This window comes from Globicephala melas, chromosome 1 (genome assembly GCF_963455315.2).
Source record: "Globicephala melas chromosome 1, mGloMel1.2, whole genome shotgun sequence".
In the NCBI taxonomy this organism is placed as follows: domain Eukaryota; kingdom Metazoa; phylum Chordata; class Mammalia; order Artiodactyla; family Delphinidae; genus Globicephala; species Globicephala melas.
The window spans coordinates 31,996,635-32,015,780 of NC_083314.1; the positions used below are offsets into that span (position 1 = coordinate 31,996,635).

Consider the following 19,146-nt stretch of genomic DNA (forward strand, 5'->3'; position numbering starts at 1 on the left):
AAAGAGGCTCCTGTGTCACGTGTGAGGGAGCGCCGGGGCGGAGGCGTGGCCTCGAGGGAGTCGGTCAGGCCCCGCCCTTGAGGTGGGGCCAGGGACTGTCAGCAGAAGGAGGGGGTAGGACCTTGAGGAGGGGCGCCACGGCGCTGGTGGAGGCTGCAGCTACGTTCGCGCCTGCTCAGCTCCCTAGGACGCGTCGGGCTCCCGGGGTCCGGGGTGGCTTCTTGCTCGGATACGAGCTGCCCGGCCTTCAGTGATTGCAGGCAGGTGAGCGTCCAGAGCCCGGGTTGGGGAAGGATGCCTCTTTTTCCCACTTTCAGCTCCCCTCACAGTTTGGGGAGGGCGTCTCAGTGTAGCGGTTCTGGGGAAACAGCACCTTTTTACTCAAATGTGTCGTCTCCTTTAGACTTCGCTACTGCTTCTTCTGCCGCCCCTCACCAGCCTTTGTAGTGCCCTGTGCCCTTGGAGGTGAGAATGGGGGGACGATGCCCGATTTGCGGGGAGGGCATGGAGTTCGCCTTCAGCTCCATCAGCTTGGGGCGGGGGGGCTGAGTTGGCAACTCTCCCGGTGGAAACTGGATGGACTGCGCCCCCATTTCCCCTCCAGGAGAGTCAGAGAAGAAGAGCCTGGGCCATCTCCGCTCCTTTGGCACAAGAGGTACTGAGGTCTTCGCTCTTCCCGGGGGTCTTATTCCTTCCCACGTTGCTCATATCACCCGTTCTTAATATTGCTAGCTCTCCATTCCTCGAACTGCCAGTCTCAGGCTGTGCCAGAGATGCCCCCATCTCTGCAGTGCCAGGGCGGTGGGGTGGAAGGAGCGGCCAATCCGAGGTCTGGTGAAGGTGGGGTTGAGTGTGGGCGCAACCATAAAAGAGTGCTGGAATACAGATTCCTGAGCTGGGAGGGTGGGAGTGGGGAACTGACTTTCGACCACGCAGTAGGGATGTTTTCCCCGTACAGTTTGGTGGTGGGTGGGAAGAGAGAGGTCCGGTTGAAAGACTTGGAAACGAGGTGTGGCTGGGTTTTTTGTTTTGAGGAGGAGGGATTGAGGACAAGGTGCCACCAGGTGCTAAAGTCACCTTTGAGGAGAGGTATGCTGGTAGAGGGGTGGGGGAATTGGGGCTGCTGTCCTATGTGGTGAGCAAGTGGTTAAGGAGGAGACTCTGCTTAGCATGGAGATCCCCTCTTGGCGGGAGCTTAAGGGGCTCCTCCAGTAGCCACGTTTCAGGTTCTTCCCCCAGTCTTCCCCGTTGGAACGGGTACCTAGTACTTTGTTTGACATCCAGCAAATGTTAATTGGGCACCTACTATAATGCCAGACACCATCCTAGGTGCTAAGTCTTCTGAAGGCAATTTAGGGCTATGGAGCACCTGAAAGGCACACACAGTAGACACTGTTAACAGCTCTGCACACCGCCAGCCCCCGCTCCCCGCCCTCCACCAGCCCCAATTCTGTTACATTGCTATTGGATAAGAAAAAGCCAGAGCCCTGTCCACATCCTTTCAAATAACTGTCTGAACTGGATTCCAACCTATCCGCCCCCTACCACTATTAATTAGCAGGGAGTCCCAAGGAAAACTACCTTAGCAAAAGGAACAGTTTGAATGATTTCCTTTGGCTATTTTCTAGGACTTTGTCCTGAGGTGTGAGGAGGCTGCCTGGGATAAAAGGTATCTCAAGATAAAAATGAAGCAATGAATGGCACAATGGTTATCGGGGGCCAAGAATGCACTAGACACCCAGCACAATGGGAGACACCATCTCTGGAAGATAGAAGAGTAGGGGTGGGGGGATGTGAAAGGGAAATCTCGTCCAGTGGTATCTGGGCATGTGCAGCTGAGCACGTCATGATGCCGGAACTATGGCATGTATAAGGAAGGTCTGGCAGCTGGGTGCTAAGGAGAGATTGGAGGGGCAGGGCAGGGCAGGCAGACAGGCTGCTGGGTCTCCTTTCTAGGAGATTGCTGAAATCTTAGAGCTGAAAGAGCTGTCAGGGATTGCTTGTGGATCCTTTCAGAGAGAGCCTCTGAGGATAGCAGGGTGAGAGCTAGGGAGAGGAGCAGGGCCAGGGAGGTGGGGGCCAATGGGACTTTAGGATATGGGGGAGATAGCTGAGGTCTTTCTATGCCAGGGATACTCTACTCTGGGGCTTTAGGCCCTTGGATGGGTTGACATAGAAACAACGTGCTGTTTCTGAGTGGTATGGAGTTGTGTGTGGTGTGTGTGTACTGGAGAGGAGGAGTTGGTATGGAGCACGGAGGACTGAGTGAAAGCTGCCTCAGAGTCTAAGTCCCAGGTAGGGAATTGGGAGAAATGGAGGGGAGGGAGTGGGGTCAGAGGGAGGGGTGAGTGTGTACTGCAGCCACATGAAGTCACCATACATCCCCCCCCTGGCCTGCTTGCTCACTGAGCTATAATTAGCTCTGGAGGGCGTGTGGTGCTGGCTCACAGGAGTGTGGCACTTGGGATGGCCAGCAGAGTAAAGAGTACTCAGAGGTGCTGGTGCTGGGTGAACTCTGAGAGGGGGTGTTTCTAGGGGACCTTTTCTGAATTGGGAGTGGCCTGTTAGGACCTGAGAATGTCATGGGGAAATAGCAGTGGGGGAAGGAGCTCTAAGCCAGGATGGTATGAAACTCCAGGGCTGGCAGAGCCTGAGGACTCCCCTCTTATCTCCTGGCCGCTGGCTCACCAGTCACACAAGAAGCATGATTGCTGCCCAGCTCATTGCTCTGCTTTCGGAGAGCATTGGGAGCTGCAGCCCCCGCCTCCCTCGAGTGTCTTCTGTTCCCCCAGGTGAAGTCAGTTCTAATCCAGAGCCGCTTCTTGCCTGTCAGTCAGGGGCTGAGAGGCCTTGGCTGGGGTTGCTTCATCCTCAAAGAGCTGGAGGAGAAACTATCACCAGTTAATTCAGTTGGTCATACTCCAAGTGGTGCTCAGTGCTGACCCCCAGGCTGTGCCAGAGACTGAATCTTTGATCACATGCTACTCCGTATTGCTCCCAAATGATTACTTGTATATCTTAAGTTCTTTCAGGTAGACTGTGAACTTGTTAAGGGTAAAGATTGTATCTTACTTGCCTTTTGTATCCATAACAATTCCTAGCTAAGTAAGTAATCTACTACAGCATAGGAAGTCTACTGACAGTAATCGTTGGATTGAATTAAAGAGATCTGTCTTCAGATCCTCTGGGTTCAATGAAACCTCCTTGCAACTACAAATATTTAACCAGGAGCAGAGGATCCTCTGGGGACCCAATACAGTGGTATTACATCAGTGGGGGAATTAGATTCTATAGGCAGTGAAGTGAAAATTCCTAAATCTCCCATAAAGCCATGGTATGTGGTTTAGGTTTATAACTCTGAATAATAATACTAATGTACAGATATAGTATATATTATATAGTAATTATAAAAATACATAATGTATACAATGATTTAAAAGAGTATTTAAGTACAAGTATAATTTTGTAGTTAAGTGTCAGATGAAATAGCTGGTTTGCATTTAGAGGCCTTTATTGCTCACTTTGCCCAGTCAGTGGAATTTTATTTATTCTCATAAATTAAATGCATGTCTGATGTGACTTCATGGCCACTGTCTTCAGATAGATAACTGTCATTTTAAAGGAGAGATAGGTTTCCATTTAATTTAAGAAAAACTTCCTTAGGACAATGAGGGATTCCTCATTTAGCTGTGAGCTCCTTATTCCTGAAGGATAATCAAGTAAAGACTGAACTGTCAGGGATGTTGTGGAAGGAGCTCCCTCCCAGGGTGGGAGGTTGGCCTGCATGACTTCAGAAAACCTTTCAAGCCGGAATCTGCAGTTCCAAGTATGGGCAGGGGTGGGGGTCGGCACTGGATGATAGAGGTTCTTGACAGCTACTACAAAAGAGGATTTTCCTGTGTTTGGCTTAGAGCAGGGGTCCCCAACCCCCAGGCCGCAGACAGGTACCAGGCCAAGGCCTGTTAGGAACCAGGCAGCACAGCAGGAGGTGAGTGGCGGGCCAGCGAGCGAACCTTCATCTGCCGCTTCCCATCGCTCCCCATCTCTCACATTACCACCTGAACAATGCCCCCGCCAACTCCGTCCGTGGAAAAATTGTCTTCTACGAAACCAGTCCCTGGTGCCAAAAAGGTTGTGGACCGCTGGCTTAGAGGATAGCTGCTGAGAGGAGGGCCTGGGAAGTGCAGCCAGGTCAGGAGCTTGACGTTGACTGTTCCATGAAGAGTGAGCATTCTGGGAGACTTAGGGGGTGACCACTGCCATCTCTAATGCACACGGAGCCCTGGGCTCGGGAGATTGGGCAGTAGAGCTCTGATGGATGGTGGTAAGTAGAAGGGTGGGCTCGGCCCAGTTCCTTGACCTCAGCTCACACTAGGCCAGTTGTGGAGTACCCCAAAATTTTGGCCCTTGTTTGGGACAGAGCACATGGAACAAGTGGAATTTTCATTCCTTCATTATTATCCTCATCCTTCCCTCCTTTCCCTCTCATACATTCCCACAGAAATTCAAGACCACATATACACTTACACTCTTTCATGACCAGTGATACGCTTTCATGATCATGCACACACACAAAGCTCTCACGGCACCCATGAGCTCTTATGAACATACATGATTTCATGACTCCCAGATGCATTCTTATGACTGCACACACACATGCATTCTCACGACCACAGTCGTATACCATCATGAGCCCTGTCATACACTTATGACCACACACATCCACACACAATCTCACCGTTATACATACTCATGCTCTCTCATGCACATGCGCTCAGGACCCCATTCTCATGACCATACTCTTACACACACACACACACACACACATGCTTCTCTTTCATGATTACACATTTACGCCACAAATTCTCATGACTATGCACTTACACACTCTGTTGTGTGAATATACATGCCTTCCCCCACGTTCTCTCTGTGTCATAACCACATATAGCCCCCATACTTTTGTGACCACATACACATACACACTTTTTGTGGTGCCTATATGTCTCTGGGTAGTTCTGTGTACTCTAGACCTTTCACACCCCAGCACCTGGCAGCACTCCCTTCTGGTGTCCCTGATTACCCCTGAGCAGTTCTGTTTTCTGCTATGTGACAGCTCTCTAATCTGATGGGCTGACCTACAAACGCAGAAACCTCTGAGCAGTTTTTTGTGAACACCAGAGGACCCAGATTTGTCCCACACAGACCTCTAGTTTGAAAGATTTTTATCCTCCAAATAAATGACATTTATTACTTTGTTTCTTCTTTTGAAAACATTATTTGAGGACATCTATAAGTGTTAATCAATGGCTCTGATTAGCAGAAGATGGTTAGGGTTACTGTACTTAATGATGTAAGTTCAGCGAAAGCCAGGTCCTGCCTATCTTAGCTTTTGTAAATAAATTATCTCTACTAGACATTTAGAATGTGGGCCCCCAGTGTCACCTGTGTAGCCTTCCCAGGTTTTTTTCTCTGTTGCATTGATGTGCTGCCTCTCTGAGAGAACATGTATCTATTTTAGCAGAGGTCTCTGTAGACAATACTTACCAGGGATCTTCTAACCTCTTTTAGGCCTGGAACCCTTTTATACAAATGAAACCTTAATCACATGTCCAGTAAAATTGACAGACTTGGAGTTGATGAGATTAAAGAAAGGAAAGAGAGTTCAGAGCCCTTTGTGTCTGTCTCACCTCTTTCCCCTTTTTTTGTCCCGGGCTGCCCCAAAGATACTCTATCATAAAGCCCAGTTTGCAAATCCCTGGCTTAATTTAAAGATGTAGTTGTGATGGCTGTAATTTTGAAGCGGAACTATTTTGGAGGTGCACAGAGACTTGCAGTCCTTCTTTCCCCGCTAGCCTTTGACATTAGTCCTCCTGGGGTGGTGAGAATGAGAGTAACCATACGGCTAGGCATGCCCGGGGCAGCTGCAGTTTATATCTGTGCCCTGGTGTGGTTGTTAACAGTGCTTCCATTCACTATCCTGGTTTGGACAGAAAGTTGTTTGCTTACCCAAATGATAGGCCATGTCTTAGCAAGAGGTGGTTCATAACTAACTCCTGGGGAGCAGCTGGAGGGATGGGCTTCACAGATACGGGCCCAGAGGAACCTGTCAGATAGAGAGGCCTCTTCCTGAATCAACAGAATGCACCGATGTTCGGAAGTTGAGTATCTGGGCTGGCAGTCAGTGCTAACCTGTGCTTGGGTAGCATTTTATACTTTTCAGAACAGTTTCATGTCTCTTAACTCCTTTGACCCTCATGACACCCTGTAAGATCACTGTATCGTGTTGTGTGTTACAACCTTTATTTTCCAGATTTGGGAACCTGATGCCCAGAGAAAGTCTAACTGCTGGCCTTTTAGGGGCCCAGGGAACTGGATGATTTAGAAGTGATTTGTGGCCAGCAGTGAGAAACTGTCAATAAAGCTTTTCCAAGAGTGTTTTTCTCTTGGAAGGCTTCCTGTAGCTAATATAGATTTTTAGTTTTCTTATTGTAATTGGAGTGGGCCCAGCCTTGAGGTGCTTCAGGAGCCTGGGGTGCTAAGAGTTAACACTTACTGAGTGTTTGCTGGACATGGATGTCAACACTTTGCATATGTTAACTCTAGTAATCCTCACATCAGCTATGTGAGGTGAATATTATTGTCATCTCCATTTCACAGATGAAGAACGGAGGCTCAGAGAGATTAGGTGTCTTTCCAGAGTCACATGTCAGTGGAGGAGCCAGCCCATCAACCTGCTCCAGAGTCTTCCTTTCGAGGCAGGAGTGGCCTCCATCTTGCTGTAAAGAAGCTTTAATTTTTCAGAGGGGAAGACAAATGAACCTATTCCCAGGCCTTGAGTCAGTTTTTTCTATTTTAGAGTTCCCCTTCTTTAAAGTTGGTCAGAGATGCACTTCGCAGAATGACTCTGTCACATGTATCCATTCAGCTCCTTGTATGTCAGGACCGTGGTAAGTGTTGGAGCATCCAAAGATAATTAGGTTATGGTTCTTACCTTAGAGTCTTCAGATGAGTCTATGTTGCACAAACAGAGGGAAAGGCTGTGCTGGGTCAGTGGAACAGCCAATCTTATGTATGGGGGGGAATCAGAAAAGGCTCCTTGGAGAAAGTGGTATTTAAGATGAGCTTAGAAGGGTGATCAGGAGTTCCTTAGACTAACATGGAAAGGAAGACTGAGGCAGGCCAGGTGAGGTGCTAGAAGCTCATGAGCAATAGGTGGGCTCTGAGAGCATGACAGTGGGCAGAGCTAGGGAGTAGCAGGGGAGAGAGGGCTTGACTGGGCTTTGGAGAAGAGGATGAGTGAGGGCAAATCTTCTTGGGATGTTGAGCTGGATAGGGAGAGGAACAAGGGAGGAGGAGAAGCTTCTCGATTAGAGGAAAAGAGAGGTGGGGAGTGAGACTTCATGCTACTGGGAGGATGGTATCTGAAAACGCCACAGGGTGAGTGGGGCTGAGGGCTCAGAAGAATGTGTTTCTGTAGCTCCTGTGGGAATGTGGTATGGTATGGGGAACTCAGGCAGTCTCCTTACAACTCAGTATGGAGCCAGCTAGGCGGTAGAGGGAGAGAATTGGGTAGGTGGTAGATGAGGCTTTGGAGACAGGTCACTTCCAGTGGGGAAGTGACTGCCTCATGACCATGATGCCTGCTACACAGAGGCCTTCGCTCAAGCTAGAGGAGGATCAGTGGAGGAGGCCCGAGGTGAGCTATCCCTAGGCTGCCATCTCCCTGGATGAAGGCGACAAGGGCCAGGGCCCAAGTGCCTTGGCCTCTTGGAAGAAACACGATGCCAGGAGTCATGTCCACTCCCTCTTCCTCCATCCCCTACCCCTCTTTGGAGTCAGACAGACTGGACTTGAATCCTAGCTCTTCCTCTTACTAGCTGTAATAGACTTGATTACATGACTTAAGTCCCAATTCTCACATCTGTGAAATGAGAAGAAGAATTGTGTCTTCCTTGCAAGGACTTGTGAGGATTAAAGTAAGTTAATATATGTCCACTGACAACACAGTGTCTGGCACTGTGGTAAATATTGAATAAATCATAGTTGCTATTATAATTGTTATTATTTTCCTAGATGACCACTTCCCTCCCCATTTCCTCAGGTCTTCACCCTTTTGGGTGGGTATCTGACCTTCCTCTCTTACCTCTTTACCTTGAAGCGCCCTCTTTGTGTGGCTCATGGCCCACTTAGACTTGAGCACAGCTCCTGGAAGCTTTGCCCTGGCCCTTTGGCTTCTATGGGAGCTGGTAGCTTTGCCTTTGCTGAGCTGTCTCACCATGGGGGGGCCTGCCATCTGGCAGGGCAGTGGGGAGCCAGCCTGTCTGTGTGTGCATGTGGCCAGCTAGAGCATCAGACCCAAGTGCCCATCCCTCCTGTTTGTTAGGAAAAGATGGGGGTGATTTGGGGGGAGCCAAAGAGGCCTCAGAGTCTGCCTCTTCTGTGTTTAAAAGCCCAGAAGCCTGGTTTTCATCTGACCCCTCCCTCCTCACACACACATCAGCTCAGTCTGGAGCCCTTCTCTGTTGTGTCACAGCCTGCCCACACTCCTCACTTGGCAAAACCCCTCACATATGTTTGCTTTGGGGGCTGGTAGCTTTCGTCTCTGAATCAGGACTTGTGAGTGTTACTTAGAAATTATGCAGGAGTTGAGGAGGCTTGTGTTAGGCTGAGATGATAATTGCGCTATTTAAAGATGGCCATGGAACCAGGAAAAGCCAGGCGTCCTGATGTGGCTGTCTTCAAGCTCCCTTCTGCTCACCATGCTTGTGCAGTTTGTGGGGACAGGGAGAGGAAGTCCTGGACAGTCATCTCAGGGGCATCTGTCTGGCATACATCTCTGGGCTCATCTTCAACCTGCTCTACATGATGCCAGTTCACTAGGGTAAGTGGAGTCGCTACCTGGCTCTCGGTTTGGAAGGAGGCTGGGAAAGGGCTGATGGCACTGAAGCCAGCTTCTCAGTTACCAGAATGACTAGGAGGATTTGAGGAGGCCAAGTCAGTCCAAATGGCCAGCACATCACTGTGGGCAGCCTGAGGTCCTATGTTTCCTTCCTGAGAACTTCCCAACCCCTTTCCCATAAGGAGTCATAAAAAACCCACCCACAGGGCTTCCCTGGTGGCGCAGTGGTTGAGAGTCCACCTGCCGATGCAGGGGACACGGGTTCTTGCCCCGGTCCGGGAAGATCCCACATGCTGCGGAGCAGCTGGGCCCGTGAGCCATGGCCGCTGAACCTGCGCGTCCAGAGCCTGTGCTCTGCAACGGGAGAGGCCACAACAGTGAGAGGCAAAACCCACCCACAGGCCCGCCTTTGCCCACTACTAAGGTAATTCATACTCCCCTACAATTGTGGGGTGCTTCTCCAAACTCTTTATCCATGATCTCATCCCTCTGAGGTGGACTAAATAAGGGCTGTGGGTTCTTACAGTAGAGGCCTTAGTAGGTCATGACAAGCCCAAGATCACTCAGCTGGTCTGGCAGAACTGCAGCTCAGGTCTCCAGAGTCCCCGCTCTGGGCTCCTTCCTCTATATTACACTGCAGGCTGTCTGGAGATCTGTTGGACTGAGTCCCTGAGCTCCTGAGCACACTATACTCTTCTCCAAAAGACAGCCTCTGCCATAGGGGGCCCCTTCCCCAGACTGGCCTTCTTTTCTGCTTCTCATTTCTTCTTGGGATGGGGGTAGGGGAGTGGGAAGGGATGAGGGCCTGGCTGTTGATGAGCTTGGAGAGGTATGGGGGGCCAGTGTGGCCTTTAAACCTCACAGATTGGAGCTTTAGGGTGAAGTGGGTTGGAGAATCAGAGGACTTGCTGTTATTAGCATTAGTGAGATGGCACCTCTGGCAAGACTGGGGTAACAGCCCCTCCTACCTGCTCCCAGCTGCTCTGTGGGGCAGCGATATTGGTGTAAGGTAGGGTGCAGACCAAGGTGCTACTTTTCACCTCTTGGAACTCTGCCCTTTATGGTGGCTGTCCGGCTTGGGGAATGGATCCCTGGATCAGAGTGTGTATCCAGTTTTTGTGTCTGGGAACATGTGTATGTCCTAAGTCTCCAAGTTCCTGTGTCTCCCTGTGTGCCTGTGTGGGCACGCCCACATGCTGCCTGAACTACTGGGCCCTCTGGGAATGGCTGTGGGTATGAGCTTGGGAGTTCTCAAGCTGGCACTCTAACTTTTATCTTATCCATGCCCAAGTTCCTCCCCAGCCTCACCTTGGCTATCCCCCGTTTCTGGGGGAGGGGATAAGGGGATGACAGGGGGGTTCAGGTAGAAGAGACACGGCCCGTTTTTGGTTCCCCTGCTAGGTTCAATCCTGCCACAGGCCAGAGGTTCCCTGTGTCTGACTTTTCACCTCATACTGGGTCCAAATGCCGCCTGTCCTCTCCCTGACCCTCCCAGTCTGCCTATTCCCCAGTCTGCTACCTGAGGGGTGAACAGGAAGCTGTCTCTGTGTCTCCCAAATGGGGATGGGGTAGGGAAGGAAGGAAAGCAGCATTTACGGGGCTTCTCTGAGTGCCCATTACTGTGCTGGGTGTCTCACATCCCATCTCTCATAAAACAGGAGCTCTGAAGACAGCTCCCTCTGAAAACTGATTAAGGTGGTGGCCTTCCAGCAGTGAGCAGGGAGGTTGGAAGCTGATGGCAGGCAGAAATCCCTAGCTGCATGCTGCCTTCCTCGGTTCACCTTCCTTTGCTCTGACCACTGGGCTTCTCTGTGCCAGGCTCAAGGCGTTACTGCCAGGCTATCAACATGCTAACCACCCTAGCTGGTGACTTTCTGACAGTGCCAGCATTGGGAAGTTACATGGAGGGAGAAGATTCCCAGACACGAGCAGGGGCCCCACATGGAAGCCCTGCCCTAGGAGAGTAACATCTCCCCCACCTACCAACATGAATCCTTTACATCATTCTGTCTCTGCTCCAACCCAAAGGTGGTAGGCCATGAGTTCAGAATGGAAGCCTGCTGTCTGCCAGGTTTCAGGAGTAGGGGATGACTTGAGCCAGAGCCTCCTCCCTGAATGATGGGCATGGAGCAGGTCAGGGCTGTCTGCCTGCCCCAGTGTCCAGCCTGTGCCTTTTCAAGGAGCCATGTTGTGCCAGTGGTCAGGGTAGGAGGTACTCTGTCCCTGTTTCCTATGAGCCCAGTAGTCCATCCTGTATGGGACTCACACCCACTAAGAGCCCTTTAACCCGTTCTGTGCTTGCCTTGGCCTGAATGTGGGGGAGAAACCTATGGGGTGGGTCAGGGACCCTATTTCCTCTCCTCCCACTCTCACAGCCCCAGGTCTCGGGAGGACTCTGGGCAGCCTTCCGGCTGCTCCCTTGCCGCTTACTGAATTATTTCTATATTTGGCCAGCAAGCCACGTGGGAGGGGGAACCACTCCACTGCGGCTGCACTTCTGACAGCTGTGGGTGGGGGAAGCTGGTGACAGAGGCTACAGCAGTGGGCATGTGCATTTCTTGGGAGAACTAAGGAAGGCACCATCTGAGTGAGTAAGCCCGGAGAAGGGGCATGCGCCAACTCTTCACCCTCTTTCCCCACGTTCTGGTCCACGTTCCTGCCTCCTCTCCCCTCACCCACCTCCTGGATGCCCTTCTCTGCTCAGCTGTTTCTCACAGCAGTCTCTTCTCCAACAGATCACTGCCCTCCGGAAACGATGGTTGCTGCTGGACCCAGCTGGGACTCTGCCAGGCTCCAGTGCTCAGTCTAAGGAAAGGGCCCTCTTCCAGCCCTGCTCTCCCTGCCTGTCATGGCCACACTCAGCTGCTGCCTGCTTGCCTGGGGACATAGGGCACACAGCCCCAGCGCTGAGAGGTTAAACCAGGCCCTCTCACTCCATTTCACAGGGGCACTCTGGGCACCAGTCCCCTTTCAGACCGAGAGCAACTGATGCCATGGGAGAAGCCCCTGCCCATCTGTTCACTCACCTGGTACTGCCTGCTCTGAGACCCCTACACGGGTTGCCCTGGAGGTGCCAACACTGTGAAACCCTCCCCTGTGCCCTGACACTGAGAAGGCCCTGCCCACCCCCACCATGTGTGAAGTGATGCCCACAATCAACGAGGGGGACCCCCTGGGGTCTCCCCATGGAACGGATGCTGACGCCAACTTTGAGCAGCTGATGGTGAACATGCTGGATGAGCGGGAGAAGTTGCTAGAGTCCCTTCGGGAGAATCAGGAGACTTTGGCGGCGACACAGAGCCGGCTCCAGGATGCCCTGCATGAGCGAGACCAGCTCCAGTGCCACCTTAACTCTGCCCTTCCCCAGGTAAGGCCCGATAGTCTTGCATCTCCCTCATCCCCTTCCCCTCACCCAGCCTTTCAGAGCCCTCAGCTTCTGGGCCCTCAGCTCTCTTCGTCTATGAACATCTCAACAAATGGAATTCACAGAGCATTTACTCTCCTTCGCCTTGCTTCATAATACTTTTCCCTGTTACTCCCAAGCTCCTCAGGCTGAAATTGGCTCCACCTGGAGAAAAGGATGGACTTTGATGCAGGAAGAAAACCCAGCCTTAGTTGCCAACTGCAGTGAACCCATGCAGCCAGAAGGTGGCAGGCTATACTGGAAAGACACCTCCACCATGGAGGCTCCTCACCAGGGTCCTATTCTTGGAAGTGGTGGGTGGCGAACCACAGAGAATGGAGATGGGAGAAGCCTTAGAGGTTATCTAGTCCACCTCTCATTGCACAGATGAAAAAAACAAGAGGCATCACATGGAATATTATAGGCAGAGCTGTGATACCCCTCTTATTCTCCTCAATCAACATGACTACTAGCAATAATGGTCACCATTTATTGTGTTTTCTGTGTGCTAAGCACTTTGACTGGAATTTCCTTCACTAAATTCCACAGTGCTGAAGTTAGTGCTGTTATCGCCATCATCTCTATTTTACAAATGATGAAGCTGAAACTTGAGGAGATTGGTAAACTGCTCGTGGCCACCCTGCCTGTGGGGGTGCTGCAAGGGTTAGGGAGGCAGCCCTGAGGGGCCACACAGCTCAGGACTCAGCTCCAGGCCCTCTCCCCATGTGTGGGGAGAAGAACCAGAGTGGCTGAGTTTCCTACCCAGGGTCCAGAAGCGTTCGGGGGGCAGAGTCTTGTGATGCTCTGTAGATAGGAATATGGAGCCCTGGTGAGGAATTGGGGTGGGAGATGGGCCCATCCTATCCCACTGTGTTTGGAGCCCTGAACAAGCCCCCCCAGGATGAAGGAGCCAGTCCCTGCCCCCAGGGAGCTCGAACACTAGAAAGGAGATAGACAAGAGCCCAAATGATAGGAAGAAAATGTGGAGGAAGAGAAGAGGGGCCCCCAAAGGATTGTTAAAACAGTGTCAACACCTAAAATAGCTTCCAGATAATTGATCCTCAGAGCAACACTTGAGGGAGGATTGTCTTTCGGATTAGAGGTTCAAAGGGGTTAGGTATCTTGTCCAAGGTCACCAACGGGCAGACCTGAGATTTGATCTCAACCCCTCACTGGGAGCTTCATGAGGGCAGGGATTATGTCTTTTCTGTTACTGTGTTTCCAGTGACCAGCACAGGAGCTGGTACATGGTAGGTGCTCAGAGTGCCTGTGTTCGTAACAGTTTTCAGAGGAGGGAGAAAGCCTTCCACTGGGAAGTCTGGAAAGGTCCCAAGGAGGTGTGTCCTTTGAGATGGACTTTGAAAGATCAGGTGTTGACAGAAGATTGGGCTTTCAGGGGTCGGGGGAGCCCACTGAGCAAAGGTGTGGAATTAAGAAGTTTACTAGTGACTGTAAACAGCGGTTACCCAGGTTGACCAGGTCTTAGGGTGTATGGAAAGGAACTGTGCGAGAGAAGCTGGAAACCAGGATAATAAGTTTGTATTTAACGGTGTAAACAACACTGTACTTTGGGAGATTACCCTGGCAGCAGTGTGTCAGAGGGGTTAGAGTTGGGGAGGGACGTTACTAATGCCAAACCAGAAGTGAAACTCCCCTCCATCCACTTCTAAAGGGAAATGTCACTGGATTGTTGGAGAAACAGAAGTACAAAATGGGAGGGAGGACATAATCAGGTTATATTGGTGGCTGGAGGGGGAAGGGGCGCAGAGCAGACCTGGTGGCTTTCTCACTCTTCTATGCAACTGTATTCCATTGCACCCTACCACACCCTTGGAACGCTTCCCCTCTGGAGAAGCACATGCTAGTAGTATGGATGGATAGGGATATTTCTGGGGACAGTTGGTGGAAGTAAGGGACGAGTGAGAGGATCCCACCACTGACTCGGGCGTGCAGGATACTGCTTAGGTGGTGGATCCCCAAGCACTGAGGGGCCTTGGGGGTTTTCAGGAATTTGCCACCTTAACCCGGGAGCTGAGTATGTGTCGGGAGCAGCTTCTAGAGAGGGAGGAAGAGATATCAGACCTGAAAGCAGAGCGGAATAACACGAGGGTAAGTGGGGTGACCTGGCGTGTGTTTGTGCTTTGGGGGTGGGGGGTATGACCAAGGGAGCAGGCATGGCCAGGGCCAGCACATCCCCAGCCCTATCCTAACCTCCTCCTGCCTTATATCACCCTGGGGTGATAGTCAGTTTGTTCAACCATCAGTGCTAGGCTTTTCACCTCTAGTTCGGGGTCAAGGGAAAGGTCGGGGTCTTGGGAGAGAGGCTAGGGCAGGTATTCAGTTGGGGCAGCAGCTGTTTACCCACATAGAAGTATTTCACCATTCTGACAATGGTACACATGGCAGTACTCGTGTCTGCTGGGTGTTCGTGTGGACCCTGCTTATAGCCCCTGGGGCACAGGCTCACAGCCCTTCCTCTTGCCCTCCCCTTCTCTCTGCCAGTTGCTTCTGGAACATCTGGAGTGCCTAGTGTCCCGTCATGAGCGGTCACTGAGGATGACTGTGGTGAAGCGTCAGGCTCAGTCACCTTCAGGGGTTTCCAGTGAGGTGGAGGTGCTGAAGGCTCTCAAGTCACTGTTTGTGCACCACAAGGCCCTGGATGAGAAGGTACCTAGGCTGGCCCACAACATGCCTCCACCCCCAATCCAGCCAGGCTTCCCCAGAGCCTCCGTGCATCCCTTCTCTGAGATTTCTGAATCCTGTGTTTAGGGAAAACTGCCTTCTAGCTTCATAACTGGCTCCCTCCTACCATTAATCCAATTTCCATGTCATCCTATTAGGTTCCCTCTCAGAAATTTGCCCCTTGGCAGGTCCTTCTCTTTGCCTTATGCTCAGTGGTGGTAGACCAAGCCCAGGCTTCTCCAACTTGAGTCCAGTGGGGTCCCTGTTTCTTTCTTCATCTCCCCTTTTATCTTGGACAGGTGCGAGAGCGGCTCCGGGTGGCCCTGGAGAGAGTGACCACCTTGGAAGAGCAGTTGGCAGGTGCCCACCAGCAGGTAAGCTGCTTGCCCTCCCTCCATCTGTAGACTACAGCTCCTGGAAGCCAAGGCTGGTTTACCCCTTTTCCCCACTCTGTTCCTCATCAGATTTCTCCCGTCTGTCTCAACTGGAGACTGTTAGCCAACAGGAGACATCTCTCTCTAGGAGGTGGGAGACTTGGAAGGGTCTGGAATATATAGGAGGTTCTCTTCTCTTTGACTCATTGCCCTGGGGACTGTGCCCTACAGGTGTCTGCCCTACAGCAGGAGGCAGGGGTTCAGGATGGAGTGGCAGAAGAGGAGGGGACTGTGGAACAGGGACCGAAATGCCTGTGGAAGGTGGGTCATGGGGAGCTGCATAGAGGGGACATGTTTTACCCCAGACAGGAGGTGGGGCCCCTGCCCTGCCTTAGTGCAGTAGAGCAACTGCTTGAATTAAATTTGGAGCTTTCTCCAATGGTACCATCTCTCTTTCCTTCTTCCCCCTACCCCATCTGCAAAGAACTCTACAGATTTTTGTTTTAGTGCCCAGTACACACACTGCTAAGCATATAACGTGTTTGTTCACTTGCATTGTTAGGTGCCATGTACCTAAGAGATCACTTCTCTTTCTGAGCCTCTGTTCCCCTAGTCATGCCCCTTCCTAGGTTACAAGAGGCTGAAATAGCAGGTAAAACTAGGCATGATTATTTTTCAAGAGATACACAGGAGAGTGAGAGTGTTTGGTCATTGTCTGGAATGAGCTTCTGGAGGCCAGAGGAAGAAGGGTGTACCTGGAGGTGTGCTCTAAAATTGGGGGCAGAGCTGTGATCTGCTCTGGTTGTGCTGTCCCTCTTCCCACCTCCCCAGGGCAGGGCAGGGGAATGGGATGCCCAAGGCTCTGATGACTGACTGATAGTTCACTGTCTCTGGAGCATGACGCGGGCCAGGTAGAAGAGCTGCAGGAGCTCCTGGAGAAGCAGAACTTTGAGTTGAGCCAGGCCCGGGAGCGACTGGTCACCCTGACAGCAACCGTGGCCGAACTTGAGGAGGACCTGGGCACGGCCCGCCGGGACCTTATCAAGTCGGAGGAGCTGAGCAGCAAACATCAGCGGGACCTCCGGGAAGTGAGCAAGGGCCTGGGCCCGACCCTATCTTTCTGGGTGCAGGTATTTGGCACTCAGGAAGGTAGCTGCTGGATGTCCTGGGTGTAGAGGGAGAGCCAGGCAAGGGCTGAGGTGTGTAAGACTGAACACTTGGTAGGGTCCAATGTGGGGCCGAGTGGTAGGAGGGATGGGTCAAGGTCAGAAACTGATAGGGTAATGTGGATGAGATATAGCCAGCCAGATTTGGTGGGGAGGTGCGGACACGATTAGGGCAGGAAAAAGCTGATGACCTTCATCTCATCTTCTCCTGTACCGCTCAGGCTCTAGCCCAGAAGGAGGACGTGGAGAAGCGAATAACCACACTGGAGAAGCGCTACCTGGCTGCTCAGCGTGAGGCCACATCGATTCATGACCTCAACAACAAACTGGAGAATGAGCTGGCCAATAAGGAGTCCCTGCACCACCAGGTAACTCCTGCAGATGGGGTTGGGGGACACTGTACTTGACCCTGGAGGTCCTAATGATCATGCTGGAACCTCCCCTTGGTGGCCCAGGAGACCCTGAGGTGCTGGCCGCCTTGGGAAAGGGAAAGTCAGGTATCTCTGGGTAGCCAAGAATCAAGATTGCTCCCTGCGGCTTCTGACCTATCACTTGCTCTCTACTGAGGATGGGCCAGGGGGTGGGGGAAGCTTCAGTACTCCCTCTTGACTCTTCTCCCCACCCCCTACTTTGCTAGTGTGAGGAGAAAGCCCAGCATCTGCAGGAGCTACTGGAGGTAGCAGAGCAGAAACTGCAGCAGACGATGCGCAAGGCTGAGACGCTGCCAGAGGTGGAGGCTGAGCTGGCCCAGAGAATTGCAGCCCTCACCAAGGCAAGCGGGCCAAGGGCCTGGGAATCTTCCTCTGTTCCCTGCTTCCTGAGCTCTTATGTAGCCAGACAGTGAATGGAGAGAGTGGGAGGCACGTTGGGCTGGGGGCCAGGAAACTGCTTCTCATTGCATGACTCCAGGAAACACACTTTGTTGTTGTGTCTGTCACATGGAAGAGTAATCCCTGCCCTCATCACCCCACAGGGATGTGACAGTCCCATAAGAAGGGATGTAAGAGTACTTTAATAAGTAGAAGAAACTGTGCTGATGCAAAATATTTTTATTATCATTTACACCATTGTAGTTAATACTTCCTTTGGGGGGGGGTCCGAAGTGGAAAAAATAGGACTTTCATTTCTGGAAAGGTGAAATCTGAGAGGAAATATGATCAAAGTTTATACATCTCTGAATGGGGTGGGAGTTTAGGCTGAGCATATCTTTTTTTTTTTTTTTTGTCAAATTGAAGCATTCTAGATCTAGGGACCATCCCTAGCTGTTTGAAGGCTTCAGCTTTTGGACAAATAAAAGGGAATATAATTTTACCCAATGGATAGCTAACTTTATGGAGGTATGCAGGCTGAAAACATCCTAGGTCTGGAAGAGCTATGTAAATGCATGGACATCTACATGTGGTGGCTTAATCAAGAGAATTTAGGAGTGTTTACAGCGGGTCGGAGGCTTTCAGGGGTGCCTCATGTGGGATCACCATAGCTACCCACCCAAGCAATGGAGAGAAGAAAACCAATATTTAATAAGCATCAGACCCCAGAGCCTCTGGAGGATAGAGGCTGGCCATTGTGCCAGTGTGGCAGCTTGGGGGCTCTGGGGATGGAACCTGCAGACTGGCTGTACCTCGGTAGACCCAGGACCACGTTTGCTTCTGCCACTGACTTGCTCTGTGACCTGGGAAAAGTCACTCCCTCCCTAATTGGGCGTCTGTGTCATTATCTCTGTGATGATGTCATCATCTCTATAATGATGGGGTTGAATTTGGTCGTCTCTAAGGCCTTTCAGGCCCCTAGGAATGAAGGGCAGAGTTTAAAGTGCAGCAGAAGACATTATGTGTGGGATGCTGAGCAGTCAGTTTTAGTAACTCTCAAAACTGACAAGAAGGGATGGACTGAAGTGATTAATATGTTCAAGGGAGTCATAGTAGAAGGGCCTTAAGGAGGGATTTCCTGACTGTAAGATGTGTGATAGTCTGGAATACCTTGTCAGAAGAGGCAGTGGGGTCTCCATCTCTGAAGATGCATGAATGGAAGGGGAGACCACTCCACCCAGGCTGCTTTAATAACAAAGGTAATCACCATGGCTACCATTTGTTGAGTGATCGTTGTGTCCTAAGTGTTTGCCATGGATTATCTCCTTTAGTCCTTGCCATGGGCATAGGTGCTGTTATTACAACTGAGGAGATAAAGGCTCAATAGAGGTTCAGTAACTTGCCCAAGGTCACACAGCTGGGAAGGGAGGGAGCCAGGATTTGAACCAGTCTGGTTTGAGTCCATGCTCTTAAGGGCAGTTCCATCTATCTGGAGGCATAGAGATTTATGGTCGCTCATACTTTCAAGTGGGGTTTCTTTCTGGAAGCATAGGGAGAATTTAGCCTCTTGAGCTGCCAGCTCTGGGATGTTTCAAGGCTATAGCCCTGAGCAGGAAGGAGAGGGTATGGGGGGGGGGGAAGCGGCAGGGTTGGGGTACTTGGGAAGAAAGGCAACGGTGGTGGCAATTATGCTCCAAGATGGTAAGTGGAGAGCTTGGCTTCCTTGGTCCCTGAGGCCCTGATTCCCAAGGGCCGCTCTGGCACCTGGGTGCATGGGATACAAGGTCTGAGCAGGAAGGCAGATGATCTTCGG

General features: G+C 51.4%; 1 protein-coding gene across 10 annotated transcripts in view; it reads left to right on the plus strand.

Moving 5' to 3' along the window:
• Positions 1–107: 107 nt before the first annotated feature.
• The window catches only part of PPFIA4 (PTPRF interacting protein alpha 4), a 48,038-nt gene continuing 28,999 nt past the window's right edge, over positions 108–19,146 (plus strand). For 6 of the 10 annotated variants that reach the window (XM_060286989.1, XM_060287029.1, XM_060287342.1 and 3 more), the window contains exons 1-11: positions 108–264; positions 404–465; positions 605–655; positions 11,635–12,266; positions 14,310–14,411; positions 14,805–14,969; positions 15,284–15,358; positions 15,590–15,679; positions 16,255–16,488; positions 16,746–16,892; positions 17,162–17,296. In XM_060286989.1, the coding sequence (XP_060142972.1) occupies positions 12,033–12,266; positions 14,310–14,411; positions 14,805–14,969; positions 15,284–15,358; positions 15,590–15,679; positions 16,255–16,488; positions 16,746–16,892; positions 17,162–17,296 (1,182 nt within the window). In that variant the 5' untranslated portion in view covers positions 108–264; positions 404–465; positions 605–655; positions 11,635–12,032. The remainder of the gene's footprint in view (positions 265–403; positions 466–604; positions 656–11,634; positions 12,267–14,309; positions 14,412–14,804; positions 14,970–15,283; positions 15,359–15,589; positions 15,680–16,254; positions 16,489–16,745; positions 16,893–17,161; positions 17,297–19,146) is intronic. The other 4 variants (XM_060287061.1, XM_030872672.2, XM_060287281.1 and 1 more) reach the window with 1 other exon arrangement.